This window comes from Urocampus carinirostris, chromosome 3 (genome assembly GCF_059441175.1).
Source record: "Urocampus carinirostris isolate Australia breed hairy pipefish chromosome 3, RoL_Ucar_1.0, whole genome shotgun sequence".
Taxonomy (NCBI): Eukaryota; Metazoa; Chordata; class Actinopteri; order Syngnathiformes; family Syngnathidae; genus Urocampus; species Urocampus carinirostris.
This window is the reverse complement of record NC_142351.1, coordinates 23,218,154-23,238,729: the sequence shown is the minus strand read 5'-3', so window position 1 is coordinate 23,238,729 and position 20,576 is coordinate 23,218,154. Positions and strand designations below refer to the sequence as shown.

The following is a 20,576-nucleotide window of genomic DNA, read 5'->3' as shown; positions in this document are numbered from 1 at the left end:
AAGCATGACGAAACATTCAAACCAATAAGGTTTTGTTGAAATGCATCGTACATTTAATGGGCGTGTATTTTACTGTAAAAGCGATCATGAGCATTATTCCAGTCTGTGCCTGACAAACGAATTTGATATTAAATGCATGCAGTCCAAAAAGTTGGGTTTCCTCAAACATGCATGTCAGGTTAATTGGCTGGTTCAAATTGGCCCTAGGTGTCAATGTGCGAGTGAGTTATATCTCTCGGTGTGCCCTGCAACTAGCTGGCAACCAGTTCAGGGTGTCCCCTGCCCATTGCTTGTAGTTAGCTGGGATGTGCTCCGGCGCCTCCGCGACGCTAGTAAGGATACGAGGCGCAGACATTGGACAGTCCAAAGAAGAAAAGTCGGTAAAAAAACAAAACAAAAAAACAACGACAGTTGTTAAAACCATTTCATTTCAAAATATTGAAATTTGTTAAGCACTTTTGTAATCTAGGGAGAGTTGTTACAGTTGACCACAAAATGTACTTCACAAAATGCACATCATATTTGTTGTATTTACTATTCAACTACTGCCAATGAACCAGTTTTTTGGTTTACAGGGATGAAACATGTTTACTTGATTTGAATTCATTATTTATTCGCCTGGCCCTAAAGAAATGGACAGATTTATTTGTGGATGTGTTTTTCTACTGACCAAGCACTGCACATTTCATTGTGCCCATCTATGTTGTGTTTGTTAATTTTCCACATGATTAAATCAACTTCATGCTAAATTGAAGAAAAACAAGTCACAATTATTTGACTAATCGTATCAATAGTTGGTGACCATTCGAATATTAAAATAGTCGTTAGTTGCAGCCCTAGCTCTGAGGTCCTATAGTTACCATCACTGATGCCATTGGTCTGACTTTTATACAGCTCATCTTCATCGTCATCCTCCTCCAGCTCCTCCGAAGGGTTGGGTACTCTGACGTAGCGTCTACGTGCAAAGAGCGACAATTACAGCTGTGTAACTGGCGGTGATGTGTCGGTTGCGACTTACGCCAATCTCTGGAGAAAAATCTGGTAGAGTTCTTCTTGACTGCAGCTGCTGCGCGGCACGCTGAGCAGCAGCGGGTGTCCGAAGAGCGTGGTGTTGATGGAGCCGTAGTCCCTGTAGTGCGAACGCTCCCGCAGGTAAAGCGCCAGTAAAACATGGTCGCTTTGGGGACTGCATTCGTACCTACAGGCACACAAACGCAATTTGCTCACATGACAGGAAAAGACTTTAGCGGGATGGGGAGGAAGATGTATGCGTACACAAAAATGTCATCTCGGTCCAGGATGCAGCTCAAAGATTCATCGGGTGTGTAGATTTTATAAAAACGGTGTTTAAAGACGTCGGCAACTACCATCTGAAAACACACACAGAAAAAGGAAATGTGTGCGTGTTGGCTTCATCAATCACCCATTTTGAGATAACAGTCAATATTTACAAACATTAAAATGATGGTACAATATATTTCATGCTCTAAATACAAAACCCGTTTTCTACTTGCAGGACTCTGCGACCAATTTACTTATATATATGCTCAAACTTGTGTGTTTTTGTGTAAATCAACAGTCCGTCTTAAGATACGGTCTATCTTTACATAATTTAAAATTACAGAATGCAAATATGGTGATGCTGTAAATAATAAAAACGTGCAACCAAATCCTGTGCAGTGCGACCCATTTAAAAAATTCTGTCGAGCTCGACCTGGAACTTATTCATGTTATCTATTATTTGATTAAAAACAATACAGACTTTTGATAAAAACTTTGGAATGAAATCAGGGCTACAACAAATTCTTATTTTAAAAATTAAACGATTCATGTGCGGCACAGTTCTGAGGTCATGAGATCCTGAGTGGAGTTTGCATGTTCTCCCCGTGCTTGGGTGGGTTTCCTCCGGCCACTCCGGTTTCCTCCCACATTCCAAAAACATGCATGTCAGGTTAATTGGCTGGTCTAAATTGTCCCTAGGTGTGAATGAGCAAGCGAATTGTCTGTCCCTGTGTGTCCTGCGACTGGCTTGCAACCAGTTCAGGGTGTCCCCTGCCCACTGCCCGAAGATAGCTGGAATGGGCTCCATTATCCCCGCGACCCAACTGAGGATAAGCGGTAAAGATAATGATCGGATGGATGATTCTATCAGTGACGTGCAGTCGGGAGAGATAGGCTGTGGCTTGTTACTTTTTGTTTGCTACAATATATGTTTTTACACTCACCTGCGTTTCAGGGACGTTGGTCATCTCAGATAAAGCAGAACAGAGGTCCGCCACTTTTCCAGCTTTAGGAACCACGACTCGATGCTGCACGTACGCAAAAAAACATCAACACAACATTTAAATGATGTATGATGCAAACAAGATAAAAATGATAAATGTCAATGTCATAGGAGTATTTATCTCATGCAATGCCATAGAGTATAAATATGTGTGCAAAAACATTGACCTTTAGTGGCAACATGTAAAAATGTTTTTATTGTTTTATTAAAAATATATATTATAAAAGGTTAGGCACTGCCCATAAGTATGTATCAAGCCTTTGGGAATGGTTTCAGTATGATAGATCCCTATTAGATGACAAGTTTGGCTTGGATCAAATATCTCAAGGAAGCCCACTTCCTATATCTGGCAGTGTGTAGGGGGCCCCATATGTTGCGAGACATAGAGTCCATGGACAAAACCCGGCAGTTAATTCAAATAAAGCTTTTTTCTTTCAAAGAAAGATGTCGAAATCCCCTCGTAAATGTTCAGAGAGGAATGACATTGAATGCACGTCCGAAAGAGCGCGGTCACCAGAGGGAACACGTTTCAACAGAAACATCGGGCGTTGAAAGGTTCTGGCAAACATCATCGTTCATGCATAGTTCGTGTATTAATCAGGGATCAGAATGGAGATTTTCATTTTCAGCTGAAATAGCCAGGGTCCAGGGCAGAGCCCGGTGGGGGGCTCAGGGGGGCGAAGCCCCCCTGAAGTCAACAGCAGTTATCTTATTTGCTATGTGAAAATTGCACTAGAATGAATTAAATCCAACAAAACAGAAACCATATATATATATATACATAAATTTAAAAAATAATAATATATTGACATTAAAAGCATTCGTAATATTGAACATGATCATGATGATACAAAATAATCTATTTTAATCATGTTTATAACAAATTTTAAATTTTGTTTATCCTGTTCTCTAATATTGTATAAACACAAAAGATAAAATCATTTCATAAATAAATAGATTTATTAATACCTCAGATTGGGATTTTCTGTCACACAGGGGAACCAGTGGTTAACTGCTGCTAGTATTTGAAGTGGAAGGATTTGAAACGGCCAATAATGTTGAACCGGTGGCTGCCGATTTTAAATGCGGATCCGAGTGCATAATTTGATCGCCGGCAAGCTATTTTTGCTTTGTGCCTGTTCATTTTAGCATGATCGATCAGTGCCACACAACCTCGCGTACCATAATTGATCAGATCGACACAGTATAGACACTTTGCTTTCCCTGGAACATCACACTTTGCGATGAACTGGCTCAAAGTTTCTGTAACTTCCTCGATCTTTGCGCCGATTTTAACGTTTACTGTGACAGTCTTCTCCAGCCATGACCACTTAAATTTATTCTTGATTCCTTTATCAATCTCGGAGACAAAAGCCTCGTCTTCTTTTCTTAGTATTTTCATATTTACTATTTCAAACACTCATTTCACCGTTTGAAAAGACCGGAAGGAGCGCCATGTTTGAGAAAGCCAATGCTCTGAGCAAAAGCTCCGCTGATTGGTTATCAGCGAACCTATCGACCAATGGTCTAAATGCTAACTTGGGGTGATGAAACAGTCACGTATCATACCTCACCCCCCCCCAAAATATTTTCTCATCGAATTTAGACGATTTACGGGAATGACCTTTGGGGTTCAAAAACAGCGGAAATCCGCGGATCCGCGGAAAATTCTGATCCCTGATTAATTCAGTGTTATTGCAATAAACTGTTATTTGGCAAGCAAAGCTTTGTTTATGGAAAGCATTGTATTGGAGGTATCATCAATGCAACAAATAATCACATAAGTGAAAGTTCAGCTTGAAATTCTCCTGAGTTTCCTTGGAAACCAGTATTTTTTTAAAAATGCAATGTTCAACTGTTTGATACTGAACAACGGTTAAAGCTAGAAACGTACTTTTTTTAATGAAAGATAAATCCTATGCATATATATATATATATATATATATATATATATAGGGCAGCACGGCGGCGCAGTGGTTAGCGCGTGTGAGGCACGGTTCTAAGGTCTTGGGAACCTCCTGTGTGGGTTCAAATCCAGCTACCGGACTTACTGTGCGGAGTTTGTATGTTCTCCCCGTGCTTGCGTGGGTTTCCTCCGGGCACTCCGGTTTCCTCCCACATCCCAAAGACATGCATTTCAGGTGGATTGGCCGGTCTAAATTAAATTGTCCCAAGGTGTGAATGAGCGAGCGAGTTGTCTGTCCCTGTGTGCCCTGCGATTGGCTGGCAACCAGTCCAGGGTGTCCCCTGCCCACTGCCCGATGATTGCTGGGGTGGGCTCCAGCACCCCCGACCCTACTGAGGATAAGCGGTGCAGCGAATGAGATGATATATATATATATATATATATATATAGCTACAGAACTAATTTTTCCATAGGCTTTTGAAATGAGTCAAAAGAGCAAAAGTTGTCTGGCACTGGGTCTCCCAATTTGCAATTTGAGAAAAACATCTGGCATTGGATGAGTTCAACACAACCAACTTGGGTTCCAAAGTGTCAAAAAGTTAAGTGAAAATAAAGTAAAGCCTCATTTTTTTCTATTTAGCCAGAGTAAAATAACAATCGCTGACCTGCATGGGTTTGGCGTAAGGCTCGAGCGAGATGAAAAACACCTCCATGACGCGCTCGTTGCTGACGGGAAGTGGAATGCTCAGGTAGCAAAAGGGGTCGAAGGTGACGGACACCTTGTGGCACTGAGGACAGATGAGCGTGGACTTGAAGAGGCCGTGGAAAGTGTCCACTATCACAGAGTCGTTTCGCCGTCTGTGGTTCCGCCATGCTTCTTCGGCTACTTCCTGCTTGGCCCAACAAGAGACACAAAGCACACATCGATGAACGGGAAATGCAACCTGAATCAATGTCTAGCTTTTTAATGTCGCAGCAGTGAAGTATTGTATTACCTAACAACAATACTTTGGGACAACATGACTTCCCAATTTAACTTCAACAGGACACATTTTAAATTCACATCTGACCTTGTTTCCACGTTTTTCTATTCACACTCCAAAACACATGCGTTACATTACATGAGGGTTTTAAATTACCCTTTGTGTGCTTGTTAATGTGGGGTCAAGTGATGCGTCCAAAACTTGCAAGCAACATTCTAGAATGTTCCTTTTTTTAAAATTGTTAAATGCGGCTATGACACAGAAGAAACTGCAGGGTAATGTAAACTGCTATAACGGGTATCACTGTATTTACAGTGACACTTTTGTGCTGAAATCATTTAAACATACGGGTTACAATCTGATAAAATTGGAATATTTTTTCCGTCAGATGCTCTTTTTTCTATCTAATCTGGCACCATAGCATGGAGCAGCCTGGCAACATGGATGTACATTTTGCCAACCAGGCAGCATCCTACTATCTCTCACACAGCAATCTACCAAATATACTCAGAAACTGGATACCACCTTGGCAGCAGATGGAACAATTTTAGTGGATTTCGGTTTACGTCGGATTGGATGTTAGTAGTTTTATCCAGTGTCTTTGAACATATTGTCAAGCTCATTCAAATATATGAATGTATATTTATTTATGCTTTTTAGCATTGAAATAAATATTTTTTTTTTCAAATAAAGAAAAAGAGTTAAAACAACATGAATAATTTAGCTGTGGGAACATGTTTTGACTCTCCATCCTTTTTAGAGGGAACATAGGAAAATATAGTACCTTAGACAAAATCGGCACGACCTGGTTTGGTGTAGTTAAATAAATAAACAAGTTTATTTGGAATGTGTTGCATAAAAAAAATCTAATATATTTAAATAAAATATAAATCATGTTGACAATTACACTATTTTGTAGTAATAAAAAACACTACAACATAATTCATGCCCCCCAAAAAAACGAATCTAAATATATGAAGGGATAATTGTAACTTTCTGATTGTTTTTCTCAAAAAGATATTTCAACATGAATTTTTTTTTTTTTTTTAATGAATTTTTTTTTAGATTATACTGAATGAGAATGACCTGGTCTGGGCGCCCTTCAGCATCCCGCAGCTCGATATATTGTTTATTCTTGACTCGGTTCAGGTCCTCGTGCAACCCGTCCAGCAAGAAGGAGAGCAGTTCCTGACTGTCGTGTTGCTGGTAGCCCAAGAACTGAGACGCAAAGTGGCCCACCTTCATCTGAGAAAACGCACAAACACGACAGTTGTGAGGGGATACGCTGGGCCGGGCTGGCGGTCATCACAGTGGGGTGCGGGAAGCACCTTGAAAACACGTGGGACCACTGAGTATTGATGGCCTGACCACATCTGCTTGATGACGTCGGCGTACGCTTCAGCGATCTCGCCCTTCATGCCGAGCGGGTTGGAAAAGTTGAGCTCCTCCAGGTAGGTGCTCTGCAGGAAGTACTCTGTCAGCGGGGGAGTGTTGCTCAGGCACTGTGGGATGAGCAAAAGCACGTCAGAAACAGTGACAAGCGCTTGTGTGTGTGTGTATAAATATATGCATTCAGCGTTGCATGCAAGACCTGCAGAGCGGAATTCATGAAGCAAGTGTTGCCGAGGTTTGCAAGGCCGCAGACACCAGGCTGACCTCGATACGATTCTTGCTCATCCACAGAGTTCCTCCTGGAAAAAAAAGCAAGCGAGTGACTGCCTCTTAATTCGGGGGCCTGTGCACTGATAATCTCACTTGGTATGATATAAAGTAGCTAGTGCACATGACAGAAATTACTCAAGGTATTGAAAGGATATATAATTATGCATTCCACGCACAACCTTTTGGAAAAAATGATAAAGACAAAAGAAAATAAAATAAAAGTTGCTTACAGAATTAAAGGTCTAGTGCTCGGCCAAGTGCCGTCGGCATTCCTCGTTTCCATGATCACCGTCTGAAACACAAATACACATGCACAAATGTGGACACAACCTTTACATGAAAAAACATCACACCAAACAAGAAATAAACCCTGTACAATGTTACCGCTGCTTATTAACTTTCATTTAGCACTTAGTATGCAACAATTGTCGTCTTAAAGTGCATTACGGATTGCAATTGGGTCGAGGTACATTGACAGAAATCACTAAATGCGAACAAAACTTTTGGTATGAATTAGTATGAATTCAGGAAAGACTGGACAAACATTCGATCAATCTAGCTCTAAAACAAATATATAACTCGATTAAAATATTTGAAAATAAAAATATTTTTATACTAAATTTTTACTGCCACAACAATTAGCCTGAAATATTACAGGAAAATGTCACTCTGTGAATTTGTATCATTTCTTTGAAATGAACTCCAATGAACGATGGGAAAATAAAGACAAAATACGATTGTTAATGTCAATAAGTTAATTGTTTCATGCGTACAAAGCATAATGCAAAAAAAAACTCAATTACATAAAAACAGAGAAATCCTAATGGGAATAAAACATATACGAAATAGTCATGGTAAAAGAATGTAAGAAGAAAAGAGCTACTTATGGTTTTTCTTATATTTGGAAGACCACTTTCTACTCTTATTGGAATTATCACAGTTACTAAAGTCGAAGTAAAACCAGAAATATAAGGGATGCACCAAGTTTTCAGAACAGAAAATGACAAAAAAAAAAAAAAAAAAAAAGGCTTTTATAAGAACAATCTTGTAATGACATCACGTGAAACGTGAGGTGATCCTTGTGAAATGGTTTCACTCTGGACAGTGTTGGTCCACAATGCGGCTCTTTTTTATTCGCACACAGCAAGGTCGGAGCTAGCAAAAACGTGAGCGCTGCCGAGCTTAATGAAATGTTAATTTCTCAAAAGTTGGCGTGTCCTTCTGTTTTCACAATTTTGTTGGCTGCTACCCAGACTTTGGCTAGAGTTTATATGCTAGAAAAAAAAATGAAAATCAATTTGTTTGACTTTAATAGAATTTATTTGCAAATCATGATGGAAAATAAGTATTTCTTTGATAAAAAAATTCCTTTCAATTCTTTGTCCTGTTCCCATCGTTGGCAATAACGCAGGGCAAACGTTTTCTGTAACTCTTAACCAGCTTTTCACAAACTGTTGCTGGTATTTTGGCCCATTCTCCCATGCAGATCTCCTCGAGAGCAGTAATGTTTTGGGGCTGTCGTTCGGCAATACAGGCCATCAAATTCCTCCACAGATTTTCAATGCGCTTGAGATCTGGAGACTGGTTAGGACACTCCAGGACCTTGCAATGCTCATTAAGAAGCGACTCCTTTGTTACCCTGGCTGTGTGTTTGGGATCATTGTCATACCCAGCCACGTATCATCTTCAATGCCCTTGCTGATGGAAAGAGATTTTAGCACAAAAACACTCTATACATCGCCTCATCCAATCGTCCAGGTCCATTTGCAGACAAACATCCCCAAAACATGACGTTTCCACCGTATGCTTGTGGGTATGGTGTTCTTTGGATGCAATTAAGTGTTCTTTCTCCTACAAACATGAGAATCTGTGTTTCTACCAAAAAGTATTTTTGTTTCATCTGACCATAACACATTCTCTCAGGCCTCTTCTGGATCATGCAAATGCTCTCCAGCCAACAGCAGATAGGCCTGGGCCTGAATTGGCTTCAGGAGGATGATAGGTCTAAAAGTGCAGGTTTTGAGTCCCAGGCACCATATTTAGTTACTGATAATAGCCTTGGTTACTGTGGTCCTGGCCCTCTATAGGTCATTCACTAGGTTGCCCCGTGTGGTTTTGGGCTTATAGCTCACCGTTCTTTTGATCATTTTGACACCACAGGGTGAGATCATTAAGCCCCATACCAAGTGAGATTATCAGTGGATTTGTATGTCTTCCATTTTCTAATAATTGCTCCCACAGTTGATTTCTTTTTACCAAGTGTTTGCCCGAGAGCAGATTCAGTCTTTCCAGTCTGGTGCAGGTCTATTATTTTGTATTTTTTGTTTGGTCTTGGCCATGGTGTAGTTCAGAGTGTGACTGAATAAGGGTGTTATAAGTCAATTATGAGTTAAAACAGAAACCATTAATACAGGTAACAAGTAGAGCCTTATTAGACCTCGTTAGAAAAAGATAGATGTCTTTGACAGCCAGGAATCGTGCTTGTTTTTAGGTTGCCAAATACTTAGTTTTTTTATTTATCTATATTCTGTCTCTCGTGGGTGAAGCTTACCCATGTTGACAATTGTAGGCCTTTCTAACCTTTGCAAAAAGGAGGACCTGCACAATTGGTGGTTGACTAAATATCTATTTGCCCCACTGCATTTTTGTGGTACATTCAGTCTGTTCACCCTGGAAGTCGATTGGCTGGTTTTGATCATCCCTTGGCTTGTAGCTATTTATTTATTTGGCTCCCTGTCCGTTTGACTTTGACACAACTGAGCTAGAAGACATTGGTCTTTCATTGTAAGCAGGCACTTCAATCGATGTGCAACGAAACTTTGTAATATTATATGCATTTTCAATTTTTCAACAGTTTTTCATTTTCAGTACACCATTTTTTAAGAACTCAATTGTCAAATTAAAAATTTAACAAACGGAACACCTAAAATTACATCGAGTGATTTGCCCCACAGTTATTTACCATTTTATATCGTACAATTTTTAGCCATTTTGAGAGGAGCCAGTTGTAGTTTATAGACATGTCCCACCGGGAGGAGACCCCGGGCACAACACAGACTACATCTTTAAGCTGGCCTGGGAATGCATTGGTATCCCATCGGATGACCTGAATGATGTGGTTAGGGATAGGAAAGTCTAGGGTTCCCTGCTGAGGCTGCTTCCCCAACGACCCGACCCAAGATAAGCGGAAGAAAATGGATGAATGGATGGATGGATTGATTGATGGTTAGATGGCATTTTTAATTAGTAGGGAAAAATTGAAAAATATATACATATTTGAGGGTGTTTTATTTTTTGGTTTATGGCCAAGAATTATGCATTTTCAGTTTCCAGTTTTGGCCCTGAAGTTAATTTTGGTGCATCCCAACTAAAAATCTTGGGGGGAAATTAATCTAGTATTAATAACATACAAGTTAATTGCCAGGGTGAGTATGCACTACTCACCATCCCAGTGCTCAGGCAGGCGTCCAGCACGCTCATATTGACGTTCCGGAGACGTTCACAGTTGCTGTCGGAACCATTCATCCACAAGCGACACTCGCACGTCGGCGATAACGAAAAGATTTGACACATGGCTGATTGGATTGTGTCTGCAATTATGGACGAAAAATACTTTTAGTTACTGTGACAGTTAAAGTGTGCCACTTCAAACCTATAAATTAAAGTGTAGATGGGAAAGGTTTTGTTCTCAATTTATTTTGATTTTTTTCTTTACTGGGAGAGATGGGCTAAGGTTTAATTACAGTAAATAAGAAATTGATGAAATTGCAATTATTCATACATACTCATGACATAAAAATACATTTTAACGGGAACCTACGCATTATTTAACACATTACAAAAAAAAGTAATATTTTGTAAGAGTAAGTATGTAACAAAAGTATGTACACCTTTCACATTTCTGCAGAGATCTTATTATAATGTTTAATTGAACAATACTAAAGAAAGTGTTTTGACAAAATGAAAGGTGGCCTGTGTAAAGCTTACATAGCAGTGTAATTTATTTTTCTCCTGAGCAAGGATTTTACCAGAGCCTTACAGGTTGCCACTGGAATGATCCGCCACTCCTCCATGACGGGTCTAGGGGATATTCTAGATCTTGTGCTTATCCACCTTTCCCTGTAGTACGCCCCCCTAAGATGTTCTCCATTGGCTTTAGATCTGAAGGCATGCTTAGCCTGAGCCCTTTAAAAAAAACGTGGTCACGGTAGAGGTGTTGGAGTCATTGTCACGCTGGAATACTGCCATGCGTCCCAGTTACCAGAGGGAGGGGATCATTCTCTGCTGCAGTATTTCACAGTGCATGCTTGAGTTTATGTTTCCCTCAATAAATGCAATTCCCCGATTCCAGTTGCACTCATGCCATGCTTGACTGTTGGGACGACAAAAACATCTTTGTAATCCTCAACTTGTCGCCACACATAGTTCTGAGCCAAGTAAATTAGTCATTGTTTCATCAGATGAGAGGCTAGTTTTCCGGTAAGCCATAACCTTTGACATATCCTCAGCAAAGCTTTGGCGGGCTTTCTTGCAACCAGCCTTTAGTAGAGGCTTCTTGCTTGTTCCTCTTCAATTTTTGCAGCAATGATGACAGCAATTCAGCGCCCATCTTCTTTGTAAAGCATTTGGATGTGACACTGCACGTTCAATCAGCTTCTTTGGACGTCAAACACAAGCCCTGTTGTGAGTACATCCTGATTTTTAAAAACACAGAAGGATCTTTGCTACTGTACCGCAGTTCTACTTCAAGGTGTTGGAAATCTTCTTGTAGCCTTGGTCAGCCTTGTGTAGTGTCACATTTCTTCTTTTAAGGTCCCAATAAAGTTCCTTGCCATGATGTACCATTTTGGGAGTTTCAATGACCAGTATGACAAACAGTGAGAGCTGTAAGTTTTACACAGGCTTCTTTTCATTGTTTCAAAGTGATGTTTTTCAGTGTTGTTCCATTATCATTAATTAAATCTCTGCAGAAATGTGAGGGGTGTACTCACTTTTGTGACATACTCTATGTCTCAAATGTGACCAATAGGTGCTGTATCTGAGTCAGATCAGGAGGCTCCTCCTGGTTATTACGACTCATAAGCCAAATTTTTATTAAAGTAAATAGTTTTCCACTTTTATTTAACTTGGATTCATAATTTTTTAACAAAATATGTAATAATGAATTTATACTATGATAAAGATTTTTTTTAAAGAATTGTTAAATTGCATTAACGATAATCACAAACTAGCAATTTTTATCTTGATAATAATAAGTTTTATCTTAATAATATAATAATTAAGTCTTATGATTAGCATAATTTGAATATTATCATAATTATTGTAATTCATTTGTACTAGTTATTCTAATATAATCATTACACAACTTCTAATGAGCCAACTCCATTTTTCAGTTAAACTCAAATTCTCCCCCCATATGTCCAATTGTCTTTACTTTCATAACTTTAGCAGACTTTGCATTCAACAGGGGTTATTTCATTATGGCCGCACTGAGACTCACGTATGGTGTCAATGCGACTAAACTGCCCCGTGACAACGTTATCCATGTTTTCATGGAGACAGAGAGAGAGCTCCACCGGGTAAACTTCCACTTTTAGTGTGCTGGGTAAGTCCACCACCTAAAGTACAAATGAGAAACAGTAGGCATACGACAAGACTGAAACAACTCAAATATACCTTTTTTACATATATAACACAAACCTTTTAATTCTATAACATTATTATGATAAATAATAGATATATGGGCGTGTAGAAAAGGAGTCACCTTGCGTTCCAATGGCGGCTGCTCGTCAACCATCCCGTACCAGGAAAGAAGCTTGTGCCATGCCTCGGCCGGCAAAAACACAAAGTCCTCGTTCTCAACCAGACGCTCTTTGAGGTGGTACGAGTCCTCATCTGTGAACAACATTGGGGAGTAAACATTTCTGGTGAATTCAGTTAGTCCAGCTAGTATCGGTAATTGTGCAAGAATGAAGGAAGATGATTGGGACAAAGGTTTTTAGTAAAAAACTTGAAATTTTGAGAAATAACTATTTCCAATACCGATCAAAATATGGAGAAAAAATTATATTGGGAAGAATAGCAATAAGTAAGTCTGTTGGCTATCAGAAATGATTGTACTCGTTCCTTCGTTAAACAAGCTGTGGCCAAGATGAATTCACTGACCGTCAAACAGTTCAGTATTGTCGATCGGACCAGGACACGATGAGTTCTGGTCTCCATTTTTCACAAACTCTTTCCACTGTTCATACCAGCGATGAGCCACCATAAACCTGAAAAGCACAAGAAACAAATTTGACATCATATTCAATGCCTGATTTTATTGACTCATTTTAACACTTAAAAATAAAAGGGGAAGGCTTATTAGTGGAAAATTAGATGACCAAACACAGCAAACAATGACTTCAGTTATCAACCCAATAGAAAAAAAAATAGACCCAATTATTGTTCAATTGGAGCCACACTATAATTTTCAATTAAGTAAAGTCACATTTATTTGTATAGCCCTTAATCACAAGATGTCTCAAATGACTGCACAGGATTACAATGAACCCATCCCCTGATCTTGAACCAACATGCGAGCTAGTAAAAACTCAAAACCTCAGCACGAGGAAAATAAACCTTGAGAAGGGTCCTCACAAGTGGTAATCTCCCTTCTAGGATAAACCAGCTGACACTACATGGAAGATTCTAAGTACTTATGCTCGTCATCATAACATTTTAATTATCTAAAGTAATATGGAGTAGCACAACTTGGATGTGTCTCCTCTCCAACTCTCCATAATATAGGAGAGCTCTGCCATTTTTTAAGAGGTATCACGTCGTTGTGATTGTATAGTTTTCTAGACTTAACTCCTGTGAGTTTCGGTTTTATAATGTTTTTAATATAATCCTGAATGTGAATTAATGATTGGAAACCATTTTATATGAAGATTGAAAGTTCCAAGTGTGCTCATTGATCAAGATTGACAGTTCTGTGCACAGTCCGCAGTTTTCTTAATTGTGACACAAAGTGCTACGACTCTCTTCTCGATGAAACTGTATCAAAATAGGAAGTGCACATTTTAAATGTTTTTTTATCCATTTGGCAAGTTAATATTGCCATAAATTTGTAAATAATATTTGTACATAATAAATGACTAAGTATTGGTTGATTGATAAAGTCAAGGTCTATTCTCTCCAACACTGCTTTTCAGACACATGCTTACTGGAACTGTACAGTATAATATTTTCATTTTAAACAAAGATAAAGACATTTATGACAAAAAACATTGGATTTTGTGAGTGAAGTTTTTTTTGGGAAATATAAGATGCAGGTGGAAAAAGAATGTTAGGGTTATGCGTCTCTAGAAGCAGAATGTCTTTGGTTTTCTGTACTGGTAGGAAAAAAAAATTCTCCTCCACCCCAAAAAGAGAAAATCTGCAGATATCTTGCAAAATATTAATAATTTTTTGTTATTTTTATCATTTGTTGCTTAGAAGTCCAAACAGGTGTGGAGTAATACGAAACACACTCTGCTACTACATAAGATTATGAAGGAATTTAATAAGTTTATTGGTAGGCAAGAACTACATGAATTCTAATACCAGTAAGTGCATAAGCCTTTAATTTTTTAATGTTGCCATCTAACTATGTAATAATTCTCATAAAGTTATTTTAACTCTCAAACAAATATATCAAATCCTCATCCATGAAGGAGGTAAACATTTCCAATTGGTAGCATTTGAGGTAAATCATCCAATATAATATCCAATGTAGGTGGTGTGGTTTAATGTGGGCCCCCCGGCAGAGTAAAGGCCCACATTAAACCACACCACCTACATTGGATATTACCGAATCTTACTGCATTATGTATTCTGTGTAGCACTATTTAGTTACTCTATATAACATGCTAAAGTGGGCATTTGCACGTCACACTGGGTATTTGTATATTGTATTCTTTTGGCTTTATTATTGTATTGTTCTCAGCTCAGGGATGCTGCTGGAAATGTGAATTTCCCTTAGGGGATGAATAAAGTATCTATCTATCTATCTATCTATCTATCTATCTGTGTCTGACAAAAATGTATTAAGTTTGATTTTCAGGGTTAAAAAGTTTTTAATTACATTTAAGAGGGAATGCATAATCTACTGGAAATTAGGGTTAGGTTTTGAAGCACTTATTTAAAAGGCTGGGGTCATGAAATAATTTTACAATCTTAAACATAGTTAACTTGGGGACCTGCACTTTACTAGTGTAGAATTGTCGCAACACACTTTTCATACAAAAATAACAAATTTATGATTGTTAAAAAAAAATAGCCTTTGCAAACATTCTTACATGCTGAATCCAGGACATACAAAAAGTGAACACACCGTTGTTCAAAGGGCAGACTTTTGAGATAAGTACAATCTGACGAAGCCAAATAACCTCAAAACTTTACTTATTTATAATTGAAAAGGGTAGAACTGAAATGAAAAAAAATCTATGTATCAGGGGACATTTATATTTCATTTATTTTTCTTAATTCTGCACCACAATTACCGTATTTTCCGCACTATAAGGTGCACTTAAAAGCCTTTATTTTTTTCAAAAGCTGACCATGCGCCTTATATATGGATCAATATTAAGTCGCAAAGTCTTGCAACTAATGCAAGCAGCCGCCGACTAGATTTTCCCCCGAACGCGAAGTAGTCCGCGGTGTATGCTGGCATTTATATACCGGCGTTTGATTTCCTAATCAATGTGTCAATCATCATTTGAATCAGTCACTATTGGCAAAAGTTATTTGAAGGTAAAGGGGGCGGATCCTTTTTAATCATTTACAGGCTCGCATAGACTAAAGGGGCGAAACAAAGCCTGCAATTGGCCGAAAAGATGAATGTGAATCACACGTTGGGTTGCACTACGGCATAGAGAAAACATTTTTTACTATTCTGTATTTGTAAATATTTTACTCTCCTGGATTTACTACACTCACGGTTGTAAGAAGACCATGGTTGCATATTATTATTGAACGTGAGAACTTAAGTGAGCTATGCGGCTTTATATTTTCCCAGTATCTTGTTTTAGAACGATCTTGATGTTTCTGTGATGAGTCTATTTTTAAACTAAATTTAATTCAAAGTGTTTATTGTCATATGCACAGTAAAGAACCCCGTTCCCCTGCACAATAAATATCTTACTTTGCTGTCCACACAGTTACCAGCAAAATGTTGAATCCCAAGACTTTAACCTTCCGAATGATGTGTGGAAACGATGCATTGGAGTGACCGGGGACATAGTACAGGCACTGTGTCCGTACATGTGTGAGACACGTATTTGCTTCTTTGCAAGCTTTCGGAATGTTAAGGGGGTAATAAGTTTGAACTGACTGTTTTGTCGACGTTCCCATTGTAGCCCCTTATAATCCGGTGCGCGTTATGTATGGAAAATATAGGACAAAAAACTATTTTTGGGGGGTGCGCCCTATAACCCGGTGCGCCTTATAGTGCGGAAAATACGATACTTAGTTCAGTGATTTTCAACCACTGTGCCGCGACACCCTAGTGTTACGTGGAAAATGATCCAACGTCACTTTTTGAAATTTAAAATTTTATAAAATATTTACGAATCCTTTTCTGCAAATATTATGTCATTGTCAAGTGTTTGTGCTGTAAAAACTGGGGGTATTACAAATTATATTTTAATTAAATATACTGTTCAGTGTCATTTTATTAAGATTTTTGGTTAGTGGTGCGCCGCAAAATTTTTCCAATGTAAAAAACATGCCCTGGCTCAAAAAAGGTTGAAAAACACTGACTTAGTTGACATAAAACACGCGTGATGAACTTTTATTATAGCAGCCGATTGATTGTACGGGTTGAAAAATATCACTAGTTGATTTATATTAGCCAATGGAAATCACTGACACACCCACACCACCTACTGTCAGACGGTCTAGGTGGGCCTGTTAAGGCATGCAGGATGTGTAAGGCAGTCCTATTGCATTTGACTGTCTGCTTTTTATATTTTTCTTGTCCAGTCAAGTCAAGTCATTTTTATTTGTATAGCCCTTAATCACAATTAGTCTAAAATGTGTTTTATGTAAAGTGAAAAGAAAGCTCTTTGATATGCTTTGTTGTTAGTCTTACCAGAGAGAACTACAAAGAGATCAAAGAGATCAGACCCAGCAGAAAAAGCTAATGTTGTGACTCATCCATTTGCAGAAACTGTAATAATAAAAACCTCATCATCCAGTCCAGCGTGAATGTGGATCTTTGGTGGGACACGTACACCGCGGTTACATTGGTGCCGTGACCCGTGACTTCTATCAAACTCTCCGAACCGAGGACTGTCCTACCTGCCACATCGTTTCATGAAGCGATCAGCTCACAGTATTTAAAATTGCTATACAGTGACGTGTTACGCAGGCTCCTGATTTATTTTGTGATTTTGACTCATTTACATCTTTGAAACATGTTTAATCATAGCACGAGTGACATTTCTGAGGGTGTAGCTGATCATATACGTGGAATTCCCTGAAACCTACATCATCTTTCTTCTCTACTTAGTAAATGGTCACAGCTAATTATGATACAAAAACAAAACGTTTGAAGAAATAAAGATATGTACAGTTTAAAAAACTACAGGGGTTTGTAAATCTTTGTCAAATATACATACAGTATATACAAACCCGACTTTAAGTCCCGCGATTGAAACTGAATGTCCTTCATGAAAGTACACAGTCCAAAAATTAAAGCCGGCAAAATTAACGGGAAAATGATACCGATACTTAAGGTTTGATGCAGACCTGCAGAGTCCAGGTCCCGTTGAAAGTAATCCAAGGAAAAAAAATGTATATTTCCAAAGGTAAGGGTGGGAAAAATATATATCCAATATTGTCCGCTGCGTCCACAAACACATCTCACATTTACTCCACTTCCCGTCAGCCCGCGTTTGCTCTGCCCCTTCTTTTTGATTCGCCCGTGGAAAACATATCAGAATAAGTCTCTAAAATAAATACATTACAAAAATATACAGTTGCAAATACATTATATACATGGTTACACATATCTAAAAAGAAAGACGGTACACCGAAAGAGTTTTCAAAGCTTTAATAATAAAATTATAACTTTCATGCCAAACCGTGCCTGTGAAGGGTAGCAAAGCGCTACTAGCAACACGCTCGCAACTCAGTAAACGGGTCTGTTTGAAAAAACATACCGTACTTGTCGCGGTAAACCATCCTCATATTCCTCCTTATAATTGACGTCATCAAAGCCGTCTTCCCCAGTATGGGAAAGAGACTGTCATATATCGTCGTCCCACGCTTCCTTCTTCAAAAACACACTAGCAACACGCTCGCAAAGTAAAGTTTACGTGCAGTAGTAGTTTCCTTCTTTATCGGACTGCTCGATTGCTTTTAGCTTGAAAGCTGCGTCATGTGCCTTTCTTTTTGCAATTTGCATGATGAGGATATGTCTACGCTAATTTAATTTGTGCACAAGCTAAGAAGTTGCAGTCTTCCTCGGCGCATATATTCCACCGGTCTAAATCTTACCTTTTGTTCTTTTGCGTTTATATTTTTCAGGATTAAATTCCGTTTCCTCTATTCACTAACATTTGTCTCTGGTACTGTGAATTGGGATAAAATAAAATGCACATTACACATAAATACAGCAGTCCAGCCTGTGCGAACTATATTTATTTCAAATTAAACACACCACCTGAAATGCCTGATTCACTCTGGGAACTCACACAATATCCCACCTCAAAACCTTTTCTCCTCTGATCATACAATTCACATAGGTTACTCTTTTTTACTTCAACATGGTGGGAGTGTTTGAATCCAGGCTTAAGACACTTATATTCTGTGGCTTGTGAATAGCCTAAATTTCATGTTAATGCTACATTCATTACCTGGTCACTCTTTTTATATTTCCTTTTTTTATATTATACTTTATTTGTTTTATATCTATCCATCCATCCATCCATTATATGCACCGCTTATCCTCAGTGGGGTCGCAGGGGTGCTGGAGCCCATCCCAGCTATCTTCAGGCAGTGGGCAGGTGCAGGGTTGGGTAGGGTTACTTTAACTGAATTACTTTCAATTACTTTTGGATTACTCCAATACCAAATATGCTAATAAAAGACAAAAGAAACTAAATATGAATAAAATTACTAAATTTTGTGCAGGCTTGGGGGGGAATGGAATACATGGAACGGCAAAAATGATGTTGGCAAGCTGTCTGGATTTACTTTCATTTTGTTTCTGTCGCATTTTATGTTAGTTTTGCCGGAGATCAAAGAGATCAAAGCAGGAGAGAAAGCTTACCACGTGTTGTGAGTCATAATTTTATTCATATCTAGTTTATTGTCTTTTATTAGCATATTTGGTATTGGAGTAATCCAAAAGTACTTGAAAGTAATCCAGTTAAAGTAACCCTACCCAACCCTGGTTGCCAGCCAGTTGCAGGGCACACAGAAACAGACAATTCACTCGCTCATTCACACGTAGGGACAATTTGGACCGACCAATTAAGCTAACATGCATGTTTTATATTTTATTTTAAATTGTATTGTTTGTTAATGCAACATCCATTGCAGGCCGGCCATTCTGAAAGGGGGATTTACCTCATGTGCGGCCCCTTTCCAAGGTTTTTCTTCATTTTCCTCATGCTGAGGTTTTGGAGTTTTTACTTGCCCTCATGTGGGTTTTAGATCATGGAGAGGCGTGTTAATAGTCTGCAGTTTGCAATAATCTGTGGTCTGTGCAGTCCTTTGAGACTACCCAATTGTGATAAAGGCTTTGCAAATAAACATGAGTTGACTTTAATATCTCCTAAAGGTGAAAGATTTTCATACCTGTTTTTCACCAAACAATGGCAATTGTTCATTTCAGAGGTGAATATTTTATTATGCAATGTGTAAGCCTGGAGAGGGATGGGCGCCACTAGGCTGTACTTGCCCAAGACTCACCACAAGAAATGGTGCCCCAACACCCCAAGTGGTTAAGCTGTCCAAACAACCAAAAGGTTGAATATGTTTCAATTATATAGATATAAAAAAGCTCTTATTTTTGGTATTCCTCTTAAAAGTGAAGCTGACTAACTCAATAAATGCTAGCATTAGCGACCTGCGCTAAGGGGTTGGTCAAAAGAGCTGCAGCTTCATGGCAAAGCTTTGACAAAGAAAAAGAATATATATTATCCCAATCCTCTTTGAAGGCAGAGATAAAAGACAGCTGTTGCAAGACATCCACAGAGACAGCCGATTAGCCTAAACGAGAACGATTCTCACCAACTGTCACCGGCGCGGAGCTCACATTCCCGAATGAGGCGCTCGACCTCCTGCCGCTGCATTTCCAGGCCCGGAGGGGACTCGGCCGCGGAGCAGCGGCTGTTGGCCGCCATGATAAAGGTCAGTAAGTCATTAATGACGAGAAATGAAGGCAAAAGTGGACACTTGGGAACGCCGCCTTGCTCAAGCCATCGACCGGGGGGCTGCGCGGACTTGTTTGCGGAAGTAGGAAGTGTCTGCCAGAGGGGAGGATGACGACTTCCTGGTTCTCCACCGCAAGCTTTCCCGAAACGAAATCACTCGATTTCCTTTTCTGTAAAAAGCAAATGTGCGAGACGCACTTCCGCGAGACACAAACGCCAATGTTTAGCGCGTGAGTTGTGTGATGTGTGAACCTTGATGATCATTCTTCTCATTTGGAGTTATCTTTCGTGGTTGGGCCACGTTTGACACGGTCACGTAAACTAAGCGACATGTA

The 20,576-nt window shown here is 39.1% G+C and overlaps 1 protein-coding gene across 2 annotated transcripts in view; it reads right to left on the bottom strand.

The window, feature by feature from the left end:
- usp11 (ubiquitin specific peptidase 11) overlaps nucleotides 1-20,576 on the bottom strand; it is a 26,860-nt gene extending 6,284 nt beyond the window's left edge. Inside the window, exons 1-14 of one of the 2 annotated variants that reach the window (XM_088331141.1) lie at nucleotides 20,099-20,576; nucleotides 13,001-13,107; nucleotides 12,600-12,730; nucleotides 12,336-12,453; nucleotides 10,280-10,425; nucleotides 7,066-7,127; nucleotides 6,765-6,864; nucleotides 6,502-6,675; nucleotides 6,260-6,418; nucleotides 4,856-5,080; nucleotides 2,226-2,309; nucleotides 1,276-1,370; nucleotides 1,019-1,198; nucleotides 863-955 (exon numbers count right to left, since the gene is read on the bottom strand). In XM_088331141.1, the coding sequence (XP_088187267.1) occupies nucleotides 863-955; nucleotides 1,019-1,198; nucleotides 1,276-1,370; nucleotides 2,226-2,309; nucleotides 4,856-5,080; nucleotides 6,260-6,418; nucleotides 6,502-6,675; nucleotides 6,765-6,864; nucleotides 7,066-7,127; nucleotides 10,280-10,425; nucleotides 12,336-12,453; nucleotides 12,600-12,730; nucleotides 13,001-13,107; nucleotides 20,099-20,211 (1,787 nt within the window). In that variant the 5' untranslated portion in view covers nucleotides 20,212-20,576. Of the gene's footprint in view, nucleotides 1-860; nucleotides 956-1,018; nucleotides 1,199-1,275; nucleotides 1,371-2,225; nucleotides 2,310-4,855; nucleotides 5,081-6,259; nucleotides 6,419-6,501; nucleotides 6,676-6,764; nucleotides 6,865-7,065; nucleotides 7,128-10,279; nucleotides 10,426-12,335; nucleotides 12,454-12,599; nucleotides 12,731-13,000; nucleotides 13,108-20,098 lie in introns of both variants that reach the window. The other variant, XM_088331142.1, reaches the window with a different exon arrangement.